General features: G+C 39.8%; 1 protein-coding gene across 3 annotated transcripts in view; it reads left to right on the forward strand.

Annotated features, from left to right (window-relative positions):
* arhgap35a (Rho GTPase activating protein 35a) overlaps positions 1-19861 on the forward strand; it is an 84217-nt gene that overhangs the window by 47310 nt on the left and 17046 nt on the right. For all 3 annotated transcript variants that reach the window (XM_055663655.1, XM_055663658.1, XM_055663659.1), the window contains exon 4: positions 6483-6627. In XM_055663655.1, coding sequence (XP_055519630.1) covers positions 6483-6627 — 145 coding nt within the window. The remainder of the gene's footprint in view (positions 1-6482; positions 6628-19861) is intronic.

Here is a 19861-nt window from a genome sequence, read left to right on the forward strand (position 1 = left end):
GTGAACTATAGGTGGCCATTTAATATCTGTGGAACTCTAACACAGCAATGGTGTGATGGTCTGTTGCAATGCTGACTGACTGAGTGATTTAACTGTAAGGAAATTGAGGGAAAATCCCTCATTTGCAAATATTTCTGCAAACTTTCCATATTGTCCTTTGATCATGCCTGCATTAGGGAGTTATTTGACATTGAGTTGGGCTTCAGAAATCTTGTGTTGTCCAACAGGATGCGTGATATTGCAGTAAAACAACATGAAGTGCTGTTTAACTCTGGGTCAGGTAGCATCCCTGGAGAACATGGATAGATGACTTTTCAGGTCAGGACCTTCAGACTGATTGTGAGGGGGAGAAAGAAAGCTGGGAGAGGAGGGATAGGACAAATTGTGACAAGTAATAGGTGGACATTAATATGGGGGGGGGGGGGGGGTGATAGGCAGATGGTTGGAACAAAGACCAAAGGTCAAAGCAGAAAGTGTGAGATAAACTGGTTGAAGATTGCAATTGTGAAGCCAAAGGAAGGAATGTAGGGGCAGGGGAGAAATAGATGGGGCACAGGGGAGGAAGAAGGGGAGGATGTGGGACAGAGTGGGGAGGTTGTTAGAGGTTATTGGAGAATTCCAAAGTTGGTGTTGCAGTCAATCTGAAGAGAAAGTCTCAATTCACTAATTTTACTAACGCAAATAATTCAGTAGTCAGTGTCGAGCTTATTATTATGATAAACCTAAGTAAATAAAGTTGAAGTGAATGAGAATACCACTAGTTTTGGATGCGCAGTGTCTGTGATGGAGAATGAGGCAGGTGAGGTGATGATTTGTTGAATGAGCCGGTGATTCAGTGTTTGTTTCGTGCATGGATATTTTCCTTTATGCTTAATAACCTCTCATCACACCACTATCTAATGTCTGAATTAGAGCTGATTGCAATTGTCTCCTTATTTTTCCTCCCTCCCCCCCCCATGCCAAAATGTGACGGTTCATTCATATTTCATGTGCACTCTACCTTGTATTATCCTTTTGTATTATCCTGTTCTTTTATGCCTCTACCTTTTCCTTTGCTGTTTTACCTGATCATTAATAAGAATGTATATTTTTAAATGGTATTTTGGGGGGGAAAAGAAAAACATGTTTGACAGGTTTTAACCAAAGAAGCCTACTGATAAAGATAAATATTACGCTGTGTGTTTTATTGGCTAGTGTTTGGGCGATCAGTGCAGCCATCTTATAGTGCTGCTTTAATTGGAGGCTTTGCATTGTTCAGTTATTGGCTCTTGGCAATCTGGCTACGTCTGCATAATGATTGATGAAATGTTAAATGCCAGAGGAGGCTTATGACATTGTGAAATAGCTTTATATCAATGAAGGCAATACCATCAGTAGAATCATTAGTACCTTGTTTATTTAATGAGGAAATGAAAAAGTTGCTGAGGCAGGATTTGAGTTGTGTGGATCAGTTCCAGAACCTGATAGTTGTAGCAAACTAGGTGTTCCTGAACTTGGTTATGTGCGGATCTCGTTGAACTTTCAGGAAAGCTGGGGTGTTGGAACGTCCTCAATGTGATTGTGCTGAGCCCAGGACAATTTTTCTGGGGTGTTAATGCTTGGAAATTCAAAGCTGTTAACTTTCTCCACTGTTGACCCACTGGCACATGGCCTCCCGACTTTCTGAAGTTGGTGATTAGTTCTTTAGTTTTGTTGAGATGGAACGAGAGGTAGTTGTTGTGGCACTGCTCAAAGAGGTATTCTGTCTGCTGACTCGGCAGTGCCCTCGATTTGGCCTGCTGCAGTGGTGTCCTCGGTGGATTTGTGGATGGCATGGAGATGTGTTTAGCCACACTAAAGAGAAGAGCAAAGAGCTAAGCACACAGCAATGAGATGTGCCTACCATGATCCGTGAGAGGGTGGTGTCACTGATCTGCTCTGCTGATGTCTGTCAATGAGAAATTCAATAAATCATTTACAGAGGGAAGTATAGAGACCCTGGAGTTGCAATGGGTTTGGTGCAGATTATTGTGTTAAATGCTTGGCTGTAATCGATGAACTGCAGCCTTGCGAATGTGTTATTGTCCAGATGATCCAGAACTGAGTGGAGAGCCAGTGAGATATCATCTGCTGTTAACCTGTTGCGGTGATAAGCAAATCGATGCGGGTCCAAGTCATTTTTTGAGGCAAGGTTTGCACCATAACCAAAGCGCTTAATTAAGTGGATGTAAGTGCTATTAGATGGTAGTTATTGAGGCTGTGTTTTTGGGTACCAGTATGATAAATGCCCTGTTGAATTGGGGGTGAATCTCGCACTGCAGGAGCCAGAGGTTAAGATGTCCTTGATTGAATATGCCACTCAGTTGGTCCGCACAGGTCTTTAGCACTTGGCTAGGTACGTTGTCCGGGCTGGAAGCTTTACATGGATTAATCCTCTTGAAAGTTGCTCTTTCATCAGCTCAGATTGAACACAGCTGTGAAGGCGTGTCATTGGCCTCTCTTTCAAAGCTTGCATAAAAGGCGTGGAGCTCACCTGGAAGTGATGCATTGTTGCCAATGCCATGGTGTAACTACCAGAGATAGTTTTAGCAGATACACCAATGTATACTTCAGTTTGAAGAAGGGTCTCGACCTGAAACGTCACCCATTATGTCTCTCCAGAGAGGCTCCTGACCCGCTGAATTATTCCAGCATTTTGTGTCTACGATGTAAACCAGCATCTGCAGTTCCTTCCTACACACCTTGGAATGATTCTTTGCTAGATGCTGGATTAAGTTCAGTAATTTAAAAGCTTGAAATATGTTGGCTATACTTGCACTAGAATCAGCATTGCAAGTCAGGAGATACAAAGAAACATTTGCAGAAAGAGAATAAAATGTAAGAGGAGTGTTAATTAACCAAGAAATCTCACTGACAATTATTGCTCCCAGTACTCTTCTGGTGAGACTCTCCTCATTCTGCAGATGTGAATTCATTTAAAGATCGTAGCTCCTTGCATCGTCCTAATTACCCAGTCCTGTTTGCTGATCTGTTTAATGAAAGGCACGCCTCAACTTTAGCATTCCCATTTTAGTTCTACAAATTCTCCGCAATTCTGGCACTAACCAGTACTTTTTTTCATGCTGCTTGTTATATGTGACTTCCTTCAGCTTTATAATCCTTTCACATATTCCCCTCTTGTCTCTGTTCTTATCTGTTTTCAACCTATTGCATCTTCCAGATTTGTGCCTTTGGCTGCAGGCACTGGGATTAGCTTTCTAAATCTTTCTGCCTAGCTCCTTCTAAGGCCTTTGCTAAAACATATCTCTTTGATTAAGTTGATTGGTATATTCTTGCATCTCCTTGTGTGGCTCTTATGGCAATGTTGAACTTTATTAACTTGGGGCATTTTGTTATATTGGACATTTTCTCACACCCCCATCTCCTGCAAATAAAAACGTTATGCTGAAGAATGATTTCCTTTGGAGAGGAAACGGATAACGGAAGCTAGCTGCATGATGCTGATCAAATTTTGGTAATTCCTCAAGAGGTTATCCTTGCTAAACATAAGAGTTTATTTCCTCTTCAAAGTTTGCATTTCAATTTATATAGTCTGTACTGCAGCTTTCAGAATAACTCTCTTAATACTTCCCATAATGTAAAACTGGCTACTGTAGCTGATAACACAAGGAAAAAAGGATTCACCAAATGCATTTTTTGTTTTGGGTTGGTCCATGGTAGTGGGAGACAACAACATTTTCTATGCCACTACTTCCATTGTCGATCCCTTCAAAAATGTGCTAATTGAGGTTCAAACTAAATTTGGTTTCTGCAGTCATACAAACAAGAAAAAGAACCAAGGCACAACATAATTTACACAAACATCCATCACAGCAAATTTCCTCCTCACTGTGATGGAAGGCAAAGTCTTATCTCTCCCCTGCTCTCCCCATTCTCCTCCTGATGTCAAAATCAAAGCCTCCGGCGGGCGATGATAAATAAGTCCCGCGGCCATTAAGGCTGCACCGAGCGATGCAAGGCTGCGCTCCGGGTCTTGATGTTAAAGCCCCCGGCGGGCACTAGCAAGTCCCGCGGCCATTAAAGCCGCGCCGGGCGATGTAAGGCCCCGCTCCAGGTCTTTTCAATCCCGCAACTCGGGCGGGAGAAGTTGCCGTCACGGAAGCTTCGAAAAGCGGTCTCCCACCAGGGACCCGCGAGCTCCCGATGTCACCGTCCACCGGGCCGGCGGATGGAGCCTCCGAGTCTCCGGGGTTGGGCCGCAGCAGAGCGCCACCACAGCTCCTCCCGTTCCAAACTCGGCCAGCTCCGCTGTGTAATAGTATAACAGTGTAGTAGTGTAATAGTATACCAGTAGTGTAATAGTATAACAGTTAATAGTGTAATTTCTACAATGCTTAAAGTAAAAGATAGGAACTCCAAAAAAGGTGAAAAATTGAAGTATTTGAGAGGTGAAATATGACTTCGGCTCCTTACATCATTGAGCTAGGGTTCAACTAACTTGTTTCCTTAAATATTCATCAAGGGTAGATCATTGTAGTTCAAATGATAATTATTGTGCACTCTTGAAATGTTAAGTGACTGTTTCCCATCAAATGCATTCTTACATTTAAATTTAGGATGCAGACTTGCCTCTGTCAAATTATTATTTTTTTATTTAGTTTATTATTCTCAGATGTACTGTGGTAAAGTGAGAAGCTTTTGCATGCTATGCAGTCAAAGACAATACAAGTTGTGCACAGATAAAGGTTACAACATTTAGTGCAAGTAATCTTCTATTGAATATTATTGGGTACATATAGTAAGCCCTCTTTAACGGACCACTTTATAACAGAGTTGGTTATAGCAGCTAAAACTGTAGTTGCATGCTTGCATTCTGTTTAAGAAGGAACTGCAGATGCTGAAAAATTGAAGGTAGACAAAAATGCTGGAGGAACTCAGCGGGTGGGGTTGAGTTTCATCCAGCATTTTTGTCTACCTTTGCATGCTTTTGTTATTTCAAGTGATTATTTAGTCATATTTAGGAGCTTCTTCTTCCCTTGTACTAATATGATTTTCACTGAGGAATTATATTTAATTTTGTCCTAATTGGGTTTTGATTTTTAGAATTATGGAGCCTATTTACACTTTTAGCTTATTTGGTTGAATATGATGCTCGACTCTCTAATTCTCCACCATTTTGAAATATTTAAATTGTCTATTGTCTATTTTGGTTATGGTGTCAGTGGAAATTCTTTTATGTACCAAGCAAATGATGACGTGACTTCGGTCTATTTGTATTGACTCTCATCTCTGAGTCATACCCCCCAGGTTGCTGGTTCTTTGTGGGTTGCGTTGTTTGGGGGTTAGCAATGAATGCTGTTGTTTTGCTGCTGGCTACTATACCCAGAATGTTATATCAAGAACATTTTGCTGATTCTGGAAGCAATTGAGCAAAAGATTTTTGTTGTTTTCATTCCATCAGTATTGAGTGAGGTGGAGGGGAAAAAACTGAGTTAAGGGCCTGTCCCACTGTACGAGCTAATTCAAGAGCTGTCCTGAGTTAAAAATAAAAAAAAATCAAACTCGTGGTAAGCACGGAGAATGTACGTTGCGGGTACGTCAGAGCTCGGGACGTCTCTTAGCGGCTCGTAACGCTAACGGCAGGTACTCGGGAAACACGGTGAGCTCGTGAAGATTTTTCAACATGTTGAAAAATGTCCACGAGCGCCTCGAGAACCTAGGTGTGGCTATTACCGTAAATCTCCGAGTTCGAATCAGTGGAAACTCGGGAAACTCTTGAATTAGCTCGTATAGTGGGTCAGCCCCATTATGGCTCTTTTTTTTTCTCCAATGTATAATTATTGTCTACTTATCCCAAGTTAGATTCATGAATTAATGAATGTTGCATTTGTCTTAGTTCACAAGTACGAGAGTTATGGGAGCATGATCTATCTTTCCCTCTCAACCCATTCTCCTGCCTTCTCTCCGCAATCCCTGACACCTGATACGCATGGAGCATGCAAGTGGTAAAAGATCAGCTCTGTAGTTGGTCTGAATAAATGTCTCGACCCAAAACGTCACCCATTCCTTCTCCCCAGAGATGCTGCCTGTCCCGCTGAGTTACTCCAGCATTTTGTGTCGGCCTTGCATTGAAACCAGTTCTTTCCTACAGCTCTGTAGTTGGGATTGATTGGATGAAATGCAAGTAAATGAATGTGAAGAGTTCATTAACAGCGTTGTGATCCCAGCACGAATCCCTGAGTTATTTTGGGTGTTCTTGCCTGTACTTTGAATCTTGCAATTGAGTGTAATACAAAACCTTGATCTTTCAAAGTGCACTTATTTATTTTCAAACATACTCCCCCTATCTGGTGTATATTAAATTCATGAGTGTGGGCAAGCATAACATTCATATTCTTGCTAAAATTTAAGTTGTGAAAATTTAACCAGCCCTGAGACTCTATTCTCACAAGTGTGCTATGGGAAATTTGTGTTATTAAATGTTCTGCATGTTCCTTCTGCAGAAGCCCAAGACCAAACAGCGACCTTCCATTTCGAAGAGTACTTGGGAAAGTAATTATTTTGGAATACCTCTGACTTCTGTGGTGACTGTGGAGAAGCCTATTCCCATCTTCATTGAAAAATGCATAGACTTCATTGATTCCACAGGTAAGATTACATTTCTGGTACATCTGTTGCTCTGTGAGCCAATGTAAATGTTTTACACAGCAGAAGTGAGCATATTCTCAAGCTCGCGGGCATGTTTTGCTGTGTAATTTTCACACATGAAATGCCATTTGGAAATAAAAGTGTTTTTTGAAGAACTGTGAAAGAACTGTGTTATTTACATTGAAAGCATTTGGAAAGTGGTGATGTCTAATTTTTGGTATGGAATCAGATTTGCTATGAATGGAATGTACCAAGGTGGTTCAAACATGAAAAATCTTCATATCTTAACTAATGTTTTCAGTGTTGATTATAATGGTTACTTTATCTTAGTAGTGATATGATTATACCCTTTGGGAATTACTTGACAAGCGTAAAGATGCTGTTGAAGTGTCAGTCATGTTAATCTATGAATAATGGGGTGTGTTTGCCTTTGCAATGCTGATACTTTGCAACAAAGGCTACTGAGGTAAATAATCTAGGCATTGTTAAGACAGAAATCAAATAAAAACAAAATTTGAGTCCATGAGAGGAGTTAAAGGAAGTTAGAATTGCATGTGCATAGCACCAAAAGAACATCTCACAAGGTGCTGACTTCAGCATGTCATTTGCATGGGCCTTATCTCTAGGGTACCAGTTATCATTTTGAGATAATGAAGCACTAAGATTATTAAAAGAGCAAAGAGTAGAGAGAATAGATGAAGCAGGAGCGATGAATTGAGAGACTTGGGTGTTTGTAACAGTCCCTCTATGTAGGCCACATATACTGTCTAATCAAAGGAGAGGGTGGAATGAAGCAACTGCGTACTAGATCCTTTTTGTGTATGTCGACAGATACGTTTGCAATAAGGGGGTCTGTAATGGATGTTAGTTTACCAGCAGACCAGTGTCTGCTCTTCTCATTGATTTTGCATTTAATTTAAGGATCAATCAGATTTTTATCGTGCAATTTTTTGTTGGAAGGATGCCACAATAGTGAGGCACATAATATAACATACCATTTCTACCAATTCTAGAATTGTGGATACCTCAATATGCCCCTTCTATTTGTGTACCAATAAGAAATGTTGCCAAACATGCCCAATATTGTATTGGGACTGGATAGATGGATGTATGTTTAAGACACGTCCAAATTCAAACTCTTTGACCGAATGTCCACCTTCATTAGAAGCAACATTATCCTTAATCTATTCTCAATTGCATTGGCCAGTTACAGGTAAAAGATCATGACATTTGAGGTGTTTATTTGTGAGATTATTCTCTTGATGAGGTGTTAGTACAGCGGGGTCACATTTAGCTACTGTCATTTCTGTGTTAAGCTATTCCATAAATTCTGTAAACATTTTTAAAAGTAATCTCTCTATTAAAACAGCAGCTTGAAGGCAGTCAGTGGCCTTTTCAACCTTTATTTAAAATGCTTCTTGTTTTACTCAAGATTGTCCTTCTAAATATAGGAAGTAGAACAATGTGTAAGTAAAAATTCTTTGTAATAAACTGTTGGAAGAAAAACTTAGTTGTAGTTATTTTTTCCAAATAATTGGAACTAAAGATTGTGTTTGCAATTTCTCCTGATGTGAGGAATGCAAGTGGTAGCAGTGGAAATAATCAGGACCCAATCCAGAACTTATTACATATTGCAGTGACTCTTTGTTCCACGTTCATGAGCAGACTGCTTCACCGCATATTTTCTCTTTGAGGAAAAATGCTTTTCTTTTCTCCCCACATTATGGTGGCAGAACTTGGGAAGTTATTACTGCTATCTTTTACTGGAGTTAGGACAATTAAAATAAAAATGGTTGCATACTATAGATTATTTTCAGCCTTTTGGTTTGCTGTCTGGACATGCTCATGCCCTGGCCAGCTTTGAAAGGGGTTGAAATACGAGTGGTGTGATTGCAGACTGCACATTTAACTGTTTCATAGGACAGTTTTAATCTTCTAAATTCTCTTTGCAGTTGTTCAGCTCCAGGTATTGCTTTTGTTGATGATGACTTGGGTTTTAGCTCGCTCTCTCTCCTGCACTGAAGGAAGGGATAGATTTGCTTGGGTTGTGGCCCTGCAAATGCTCTATGGTGGCATCTCCAATTTCCCCCATTTTAACAAGGTTATCATTGAGGAACCTTATCATTAACAAATCCTATCCTATCCATCTCCATTCCCAATTGGAGCTTCATAAGTTATTGGTGCTGCCTCGACTTCAGGGCTCTGGCTTTGATCTTGTCATTGGATGCTATCTGGGTGAAGTTTGCATATTCTCCTTGAGAACAACAGTTTCTGTTAGGTGCTCCTGCTTCCTTCTACATCCCATGTGCTGGTAGGTTAATTGTCCTGTGTAAGCTATCTCAGTGTAGGCAAGTGACAGATGCCAATTGATAGGCGTGTGAGAGAGTAAGTTTCAGGAAGAGAGGGAAGAACAAGAATATTGTTGATCCCGCAGACAATAGATCATTGTGGATTCCACCTTTCCTTGATCATCATTGCTGGCTTTGATTTATCCTTTTGCCTATCTCTCATTCATTTGTTCTATGTACCTTTTCATATCTCTCGTTTCCCTCTCCCCTGATTCTGTCTGAAGAAGGACCTCGACCTGAAAAGTTATCTATTCATTTCCTCCGGAGATGCTGCCTGACCCGCTGAGTTACTCCAGCTTTTTATGTCTATTTTAGGAATATTTCTGATCTGATTCCTCTGCTTGATGTGAACCAGATGGACTGCATAGTTCCCCATTTTGTTATAATGCATATGAGCTTTCCAGCATGTGTATTTGAATGAAAGCAAGGAAAAATCAGGGCAGGCGCAGGCCATTTGGCCCTTTCTACCATGCATAGTAATTATGGTTCATCAATTGCAGAGCTATTTTCCTGCACTCTTTCCTATACTTTGGGCAGCTGGAATCCTGGTTTCATTTTTCAGCTCCAGTGATGATATTTCCAACCACAATGGACTGAAACTGATCATGGATTGAAAGCAAGACTGCACGCCAAGTTTAGAGCTCCTTTATATACGGCCAACCCAACCACCAGGGACGTTGGCAAGAGAATATTTTCCTTCAGTTAAAATTCTTCTTGGAAAATATCCATTCATTTCTCAGAATGCTGTCTTGTTTTCAGTTTTTAGAAAAATAGCAATGGAAAAAAGTGCTTCGCTACCATTGTAAGTTTATCTTATGTTATATTTCTGTGGAGGAATTAACTCTTCGGGCTGTTTATGAATGTGTGAAGATTGTGGTTAGTGTTGGTTTGAAATACTTAAAAAAAAATTAAATGGCTAATTTACAATTTAAGGATTGTAAATGCTTTTAGCAATGAACAGTTTTTCATTTTGTTGTATGCTTTTTGTGATCTCGTCACAAATTATTCATACATGACAGAGATATACAGGATTTTTCTCTCCAATTGTATTATTTAAATTGTATCCCCATATGTGGCTACAAGTTAAAAGAACTCTGCAATTGGACAAATTAATTTATCAGTATGTGTAGTAAGAATTTTATGCATTTCTACCTTGATACACCGTTAATTTCAGATGTGATTGCATTTGCACTTCGCCATTTCTGTTTAAAAGTAGTGACGACTTAGGTGATTTAAAAAAATATATAATGGCATCAAGGCTTGAACACAATCATTGGTTGTTAAGGGGAAGTCTCGGCACTTCTCAATTCTCTGAATGTATTGTTCACAAACTAAATTCCTTTACAATTTAAATATTTCTTGTTGTGCATTGTGTTTATATTTTTTAATTAAATGTAGCTCGGGTGATTTGTGTGGTTTTTTGTTAGTTGTTGTGATTCATGCAGGTGATGGAGAATTAAGACATTACTTTGATCAAGTGGACAAAAATGCTGGAGAAACTCGGCGGGTGAGGCAGCATCTATGGAGAGAAGGGATGGGCAACGTTTCAGGTCTCGACCCGAAACGTCGCCCATTCCTTCTCTCCAGAGATGCTACCTCACCCGCTGAGTTTCTCCAGCATTTTTGTTTACCATTGATGTTTCCACCATCTGCAGTTCTTTCTTAAACCTTTGATCAAGTATTTCGGTTCAACTTTTCAATGTTATAAAAGAGAGTTTGAAATTAAAGTTCCTCAAGTACTGCTGTTTCATCTGTTTTGTAAATCTGTGTTAGTGGATCTCTTCTGGTACTGAATAGATGTGCTGGGTTGGGGAAAGCGGTGTTTTATAATGCACTTCATGCCAGCAATAATAAACTGGCAATATCTGAGATTGCTCCCAGGCAGTGTTTCCCAATGTATTGTTTTTCATCGTCTCTCTGCGGGGAATTGTCGCTCTTGTTAAGCAATCGCACTCGATGCCAATCCACTCCTCGCCACATATTATTTTGTTAATTAATGGCCATCCGAAATTGTCTTTACACCTGAATTTGGGTGTAGTAAAATACCGCACCTAATTGTCCTTTCAATTGTACAAATTGGCACTATCCCACAAATTTGTCGAGTAACATTTTGACATGGTAGTCCTCGCAGAATGCTCCAGAAACACGGCAGATGCCTTCATGGCATCTCTGGGCGTACCTTGTTCCACCGGCAGACCATCCACCAGAGGGTGATCCAGTGGTGACAAGCGGAGAGGGGGGGTAGTTTGAGGGTGCTTTATCATGTCAGAAGAAGAGTCTCAATCCGAAACGTCACCCATTCCTTCTCTCCAGAGAAATTGTCTGTCCCGCTGAGTTACTCCAGCATTTTGTCTGCCTTATGTATCTTTATACTGTAATGGCTTGATTGTAATCAGGTATTGTCTTTCTACTGATGGTTAGCACACACCAAAGGCTTTTCACTGTACCTCAGTTCACGTGACAATAAACTAAACTATTGTCATTGTGCGAATACCTTTCCAGAAGGACTGCATTAGTTTGAGGCCACCAGCTTTCTGCTTGAACGATGATGTTCCAACAGACAATGTGTGGGCCTAGAAATATTGGCAGAATTTACAGGGAAAACTTTCAGATTTACTCTTTACAGTCAAACGATGAGTCTCCTGAATAGTTTTTAAGGTTTAGATATTTAAAAGGAATTTGTCAATTGTTCTTCCTTACCTACAACCTGTGAAGATGAACAAGGAGGTAAAGAATTTGAAAGACAAATTCCTAAAGTTTCCCTTTAAGAATTTTCCCAGTCATCTGATCCTTTTCTGATGTAATATTACAGGAGAATGAAGCATAAAAAACAGCCTGGTCCTGGAAAATCCAGTTCCAGAAACCTGGTATCCGTCATTATATAAATTCTCTCCTTTGTCATGCATTTCTTTCTGACCATTTTTTTGGGGTTAATTATTGCATGTACATAATTTTGAAAATGGCATATCAAGCCCTGTCTGTGTACATGTCCTCAAAGTGTATGCGTGGTTCCACTCTGTCCATTTTTGTTTTTTGGGACGTCACATGGTAACAAATTGAGAAATGGGAATGAAATTTGATCTAACAATAGTTTGATGCAGGAAGTGCTGGATTAGGAGGGAAATCTCTTTACAATTTGCATAACCTGTGTAATTTGACTCTAGGGGAAGGCTTTTTGACTCGATTTCTCTTCATTTTCATCTTTTTCGGTCGTTCTCAAAAGTTGGTTCGTTGTTAATTCAGCAACGTGTTCAGTCATCGTAGTTTGATATCATTATTACCTGTTTAGTTATTTTAAATTACCTACTTTTAAGTATTATTTTTGAAAGCTTTTATTTTGAAGGAGTGACTAAACAAAGTTTAGACAATATAGTTAAATATTGCAATCTAAGTTATTGTTGCATCTCAATGGTGTAAAGCCATCTATGCTATCGTCCATGAACTGAGCCATTGAGTGAGGCACAATAGGGTTATTTTCTTTCAGAGGTGGCGTATTTTGCCAATGTGAGGAACAGCAGATATTATAAACTTGCATAGAACGCAGTGCTGGAGTAACTCAGTGGGTTAGGCAGCATTTCTGGAGGACGTGTATAGGCAAAATTTCAGGTTGGGGCCCTTCAGACTCCTATCTCAAGATGCTGAAACACACATTGGGTTTCAGCCTGAGCATTATGGCCTCTCAGCTCTGGCAGGTTTCTAGCTAGTATGTGTAAGTGTCATTGAAACCTTGTAGATGTGGAGTTTTTGTGGTGTTAACAAGAATGCTCTTGGCATAAAGATATTCTCGTTATAGCAACATGGACTAAGTCATGTTTCCAGTAGAATTTATTTTCCACAATGCCTGCAATATTAGACTAGGTGTTCAGTTTCTTGATGGAATTGAACTTGCTGCATGCAAAATTTAGCGCATTGGCTGGATCAAGTTGTGGTACGGTTTTAATAAAAATGTGAACTTTGTACTTTCTTTGTGGTTGGAAAGGGAACTTGTATTGATTTTCATTTACTATTTAATTTTTGAGTTCCCTTTGAATTGGGTATTTCTTAAAATGTTTCGCTCCAATTAGAGTCAACTTATTAAAAAGGGCAACACTTAACAGCTATTTTTAAACAAAACAGGAAGAAGGGCCACAGTGACTGCATAATTACCTGATGCCACGTGGCCAAGTCCAAGTCCAGCTGGCACGTGAGGGAGGGGAGCAGGCAATTAAAAGTTGGACCGCGTCACTAATGGACAACAGCCGTTCCAGTGCATATAAAAGGGAAATGAAAAGTGCCACTCCCTGTAAACTATTTTGGTGAATCTAGCAGTATGAATGTTTGGTGATGCAATTCCACTAAAATTAAATTTGCTGGCATGCCTATGAGATATTGACAAAAGATTGCAGTTGTATCTCAAACCTATGATCTAGTTTTCTGTATATTGCCACTGCTCACAAACACCCTACTCCCTTACATATCAGTTAAGGTCATAACATTAGTCAATCTAACTTGAGGCATTTATGGCTTAATGACACGTATTGCATGACAGTTCGGGGTGTATTGCTAATAATTCCTGAGTATTATTGACAGTATCTGTGGTGACACTTTATTTCATAAGGGTTCTTTAAAGAGTCCAGTGGAGCCTATAAGTCACTTGTCCCCTTTGTGTTTGTGATTTACAGACCTCTTGCACTCACTAACACACAATGATTTAAATAGTCTTAATATTATACCCCTAGGTCGTGAAATGAATTTGGGTCAAATTCTGATCAATAAAATAATTCTGATTTATACGATGATTTATGCTACTAAACATTTCTACATTCCCTGTAGCACTACACTATGGCTGAAAATGGAAATATAAAGACTGATGTTTTTGATAATTGTACTGTAAACCATTTATGACAAACTTTATGATATTAAGACCACATTTGGCAAATGACTATTTTGAAGAGGCAGTAAATGTGATATGCATCTCATAAAAGCCTGTTCTGGTTTAAATCACCAAGAGAATTTGGATGGTGGCTGCTTGGTGGGGCTTGGCAGTCTCATACTTTGTTTTGGAAATGATGCTGGAAAACTAAAGGCGGTCAAAAGCAACTAACCTGAATGAGGTAACATGTTAAATTCCAATCTATATTCATAGTACCCCAAAGTAGCACAGAAATGACAGATGGATTTAAATGCATACATTGTTAGAAGCTGCAATGTTGTAATATTCGTATTTGGTATCTGATGGTCACTTTGCTACTTTTTAAATTTGCATGTGTAATTTGATCTTGGGATGTGGTGTACTATTTTCAAAGTATGTTATGTGACTTTAATTCATAACTTGAATCCCTTGCATTGATGCAACTAAAAATAAAATGCATCCTCTTGCACCCTCGTCTTCACTTTCCCAACTCCCCACCACCCACTGGATCCCCTTTACCCCCAGCTAGACTCTTTGCCCCTATTGCTTTCAATTTCACTTTATCTTCCTTTTCAGTCACTTTCCAGATTGTGTAGTCTTTTGTTCTCCACTTGTAGCCGAACAGCCTCAGTCATCTTTCTCCACCACCTGAATATTACCAGGCAATCAATCCATCCTCACCTATATGCAGCAGTTTACTAGCTTTTGCCCCCCAACACCTCCCCGTCTCTTTATACTGATTACTTCCACTCTTTTCAGTCTAGGTCTGAAACCCGACTGCCCATTTCCCGTTGTCTTGCTGCCTTACCTGCTGAGTTCCTCCAGTAACTCTCATTTTCTTGCCACTTTGAGCAGTGGGTTAAGCTATAACACCCAACCTAAGAATGTACTTTTTGTACCTTTTTCAATCATTATCCGACTGAAACTCCCATAACGAAGGTAAATGGCAGATGGATTTTGTAAAAGAAAAACTCACTTTTCAAAAACAGAAGCTTGGGAATCTTAGAAAGAAGGAATGGGTGGCGCTTTGGGTCGCGACGCCTCTTTTCCTGTCTGAAGGTTCTCAACCCAAAACATCACCCTTCTACCCAGATATACTGTCTGTCTCGTTGAGTTACTCCAGCATTTTGTGTCTATCTTTGATATAAGCATAGGAATCTTGTTTTATATGTGCAGTTTCCTGTTTCGGTCTTGAACATATAAATAAGGAGCATTTCAAAATCACTCAAGGGCAATAATCTTGACAAGTCTGAAGCAAACTTCACTGAACTGATCCTTATAAATGTTTGCACTGCTGGACCACATGGATACATTAGAAAGTATCCCTGGTGAAAAATCGTTCTGTGGGTTTATCTTGACATAAGTTAGAGTTGATTATGCTGTGGGAACTAATACCCTGTAACAATATTGTGTCCTTTGGTAATAAATGTATCAATCAGCAGGACAGGCAGTATCTCTGGAGAAAAGGAATGGGTGACGTTTTGGGTCAAGAAGAAAGATCTCGACCCAAAACGTTCAATATTGATACTGTTCTTGAAAATATGACTTCTGTCAAGCAGGATTTGATTCATGCAAATTCAAGATGCAATGATGCTGTATAAAATTGGGCATTTACAATGAGTGTCAGAAATGAATTTGCACAACATCGAAATGTATTGCTTAAGAAGTCGAATTTTATATATTCTTACAGCGATCACCATTTAGTGAAAACAACCAATCCAATTTGTAGACACCAGTGAATGATGCATTCCCTTGTAAGTGCAATGGGTACTGCAAAATGTCCAAATTGAAAGGGAGGGAAATTTATGCATAAAGTTGAAAAGTCAACCTCGATGTTCCTCGATGTAAATGATTCCATCTCAAAACATGCTTTTTCAACAATGTAGAACACTTCCCCCCCCCCCCCCCCCAGGTTTTCAGTTGTGTTGTAGTGTTGACATTAGCATTTAACTAGTTTAGAGATATTGCGTGGAACCAGGCCATTCGGCCCACCGAGTCTGTGCCGACCAGCAATCCCCACACACTAACACTACCCTACACACACTAGGAACAATTTAACTTTTTTTACCAAGCCAATTAACCTACAAACCTGTACATCTTTGGAGTGTGGGAGACAACCCATGCCGGTCACGGGGAGAACGTACAAACCATGTAGAGACAAGCACCCGTAGTCGGGATCTAACCCAGGTCTTGGGCGCTGTAAGGCAGTAGCTCTACCCCAGCGCCATCGAGCTGCCCACTTCTGGGTGTGTTTTTCTGTACTCTCCACTTGAACCTTGGAGCAACACTGTAATAATAACCCTGAAAAATTCCCCACATTCTCTTTAGTGGCTAAAGTTCATTAATCACGATGGGCTAGTTTGAATTTATTGGTTATTGCATTTTAAATGCTTTTTAGTAAAGTTATCATTATAGTCCAAAGGCTAAAAAATATTGGACTTTGTTCCACTGATATATGATCTTGTTATGAAATTGAGGAATGTGGACCTGATTTACATTCCAGTTGCACAGCAATGCTGATCTGGTCTTTGATTGGATGTTCCTAAATATTATACTTCTGTAAACTAGCAGAGCTGCAGGAATGTTATACATTTTTAGTTGATAAGGAACAATTTCTCTTCAATTTTATCAATCATAAAATTGCATTGTGTTATTTCCAGACCTTTTGCATACAAGTGCTTCCTGTTTTGAAAGCAGATTTCTTCCAACTAAGAAGCATGTGGAATGAAGTTAAAGCAGTGACCCCTCTCCACAAAGCTTTCTTTTGCTGTTACAAAGCCTTACGTAGACCGGTATCTTTGCAATGGCGTGACAGTATTACTGCCGCCTCAGTTTCAACAAACTTGGTCAAATCTTTACTAAATCAGAATTCCTGTACACACAGGACAGACAAGATCTTGTATTGTGTTCAATCTTGGAGACCTTGAGTCAACCCCAGCTCTCGAAGCAATCCCATTAGTCCTATTCCCTCTGCAACCCATTCTCTCTTGGTGGTCATTAATTTCCCTCTGATTCTCCTCCCATCTACTTTTGAGGGGTAATTTAGAATAGCTAATTGTCTTAGGTAGACAAAAGTGCTGGAGAAACGCAGTGGGTGCAGCAGCATCTATGGAGCAAAGGAAATAGGCAACGTTTCGGGCCGAAACCCTTCTTCTACCTACCACTGCATATTTGAGATGAGCGTAAACTGGAGCACGCAGATAAAATTCATTTGGTCACAGGGAGGATGTCCAAAGTCCATGTTGACACCAAAGATCAGCATTAAACCCTTGTCACTGGCTGCTGTGAGCAATCCTGTTCACAGTATTGCCACCTTCATACCACTTCTGGAGAGCCATGTTATGCAGATGTTTTCACATGTTGTACAGTAATTTTAAAACCAAGAGCTATATTTGATTGACTATCTCTCCTTGGCTTACATTTATGCATTTTAGAGATACTATACATTTTCATTGGGAGAAGCAAATTTCTGTAACAAGACAATTGTTTTTTTCGACCAATGTTCATGCTTGAGATTCTCTACGAATCTGTGTTTTTCCTTCTGCTTTTGAGACACTATAGGCCAGAGACTATCAAGATTTGTTCAGCATGTTGCATACTAAAATGTAACTTTGTCACCATCTCCTGAGGATCCCAGACTTTGAAAACATCCTTCAATCTTTGTTTTACTCTGCCGGACAATCTGTTGCTGTGGTAGCAGAATAATACAATAGCTTGCTGCTAGATGAAGACATAGCTTTCATTATGAGAATCAAAATGGTTCTCCAGTATAAAACTTGTGCTTGGGGTTTTCCCTATAATCTACTGAATTCATCTTTGATTATGACAGGTAAATCAGTTCCTTCTGCTGTTTTCAATTGTTGACTTTAAGCTTGAATGACAGCTGTGAAATTGGAAGTCAGAATTCTTCTGGAAATGAGCTCTGAGTGTATTGACCCATGAAGTTGCACATACAACTCTTTCATAAGCATATTCAAAAATATGTCTGCCGTTCTTCCATGCCTTCAACTGCTGGTCCCCTGCGTGTATTAAGAGCAAGATGGCCTCCTAGGCAAAGCCCCTTTGTGCTGAATTTTGTACAACTGGGGAGGGATAGTGTTCTCCCAACAATAGTGATGGGGGAATATATTTCTCATCACCATCCAGTGTCCAATAGTGGTTGATTAATCTTCATTGTCATGAGTACTTGCGCTCGATCTGCCGAGACCAATGGGATCTCCCAGTTGCTAACCATTTTATCTCCTGTTTCCACTATCATGGGTCTCGTCCATTGCCACAATGAGGGCACATCAACACCTCATGTTTCGCTTGGGTGGTTTTTCCTTCTTAGACTCCCTTTGGTCATGAGTGTCTCCAGGGTGCTATTCCCTATATGGAAACCTAGCAGTATGAGCATCGAATTCTCCAATTTTAGGTAACTACAAGCCCTTCGTTTCTTCACCCTGGGTCTGAAAATTGTATTTGTATCTTCCAATCTTTAGGGATTGCAATCGTTCATTTAAAATATCAAAACATGCTGAAAATCCCCATGAGTAGAATTGATTTAAAAAAAAAAAGAAAACATTTATTCTTGCCATTAGTGTGAAGCAAAACTGAAAATGCACATATTTGTGAATATTTCATGCTAATTTTCTAAAAGCAGCAATAAAGTGACTACACCATATGCAGTTTTTTAACAACTCTGATCCCTGCCAACTTATTTTTATGCTTTGAGTACAGGGTCCAAAATCTGGCACGCTCAGCAGTGAGTGGGGTGGGGGGTGGGGCATGGTGGTGGGGGGGGGGGGGGGGGGGGGGGGGGAGGAAAATATGTGGGGTTCAACTATAGTTGTATTTATCTGCCATAATATGCTAAAATACATTTTACAAACTATATAAAATATCAGCTTTATACAAACTATTTGTACATCTTTAATTGGTTGTACTTGTCACTTTATCCTTGCCCGTCCCATTGCACAAATTCCACTGAATCAGTCTTTCAATGTGCCACTTGCTATGTAAATCTCATGTTTTCATATTTCACATTTTGCCCCTCATTGTGAAGACAGCAATCCTTTGCATGATCTAATCCTGCTGCTCAACCTGGGAGGGGGAAAAAAATTGTACTGTGACTTTTGCACGGCTCTGTTGATAGATTTCAATGATACACGTATTGAGTGGAATGCAAATAAGCTAAAGCAAGCGACCCTTAATGTTCTGTTTCATGACTTTGACTAGATTTGCCTTAAAGCACAATGTGATGGCACTAAGCTATAATGTTTTCCATGGCCTCTGTAAAATGCCAAGTAATCTCGTGATGAAAGAATTTTCATTTCAATTTCTTTCAAAAATTGATTTTGGTGCAAAAACCTGATTGGCAGAAATTCCTTAAGAATGATGCCCACTTGTGACATTTTATGATCCCACTAAAAATGTCTCGTGAATGTAAATTATTCATGCCAGCTGTTTTTTGGAGACAATCCCACAGGAAGCTCATACTTTTGGTCAAGTTAAATCATTCACTCCATCTATAAACACTGCTGTTTACATGACTCTTTGCTTCGGAGATGGACTGCAGTATGTAAATAAACAGGCAATCAGGCTACAAAGATTTCTACTTTCTCAAGACGCACTGGTACAGAAATGATTAGATCGACAGATATTGAAAGCTTTAATTTCCTGCGTGCTTCAGCCAAACCACAGTATAGATGTCGGCTCTGGAATTCAATTTGGAGTAGTGTTCCAGGTTGAATGATAACTATTGTGCAACAAGAATTTTGAAGTGTTTTGTCTGAACTATTTGTTCTTTTTGCAGAGAAGTTATGAGAGGCGATTGCAATTCTTGTAAGGCAGCCAAATAGCCACTGAGATCGAGGGATGAACTGGCAGCCACAGTTTTCAAGTTCAAATCATGACCTTGAGTGATTCCAGCTTCCCTACTCTCAACAGTTCAGGGTTTGTTTCTTTCTTGGGACATGCTTTCATCTTTGTATTTGGGTGAATTGCAAAGCTTAGT

The sequence above is a fragment of the Leucoraja erinacea genome, chromosome 38 (assembly GCF_028641065.1).
Source record: "Leucoraja erinacea ecotype New England chromosome 38, Leri_hhj_1, whole genome shotgun sequence".
Taxonomy (NCBI): Eukaryota; Metazoa; Chordata; class Chondrichthyes; order Rajiformes; family Rajidae; genus Leucoraja; species Leucoraja erinaceus.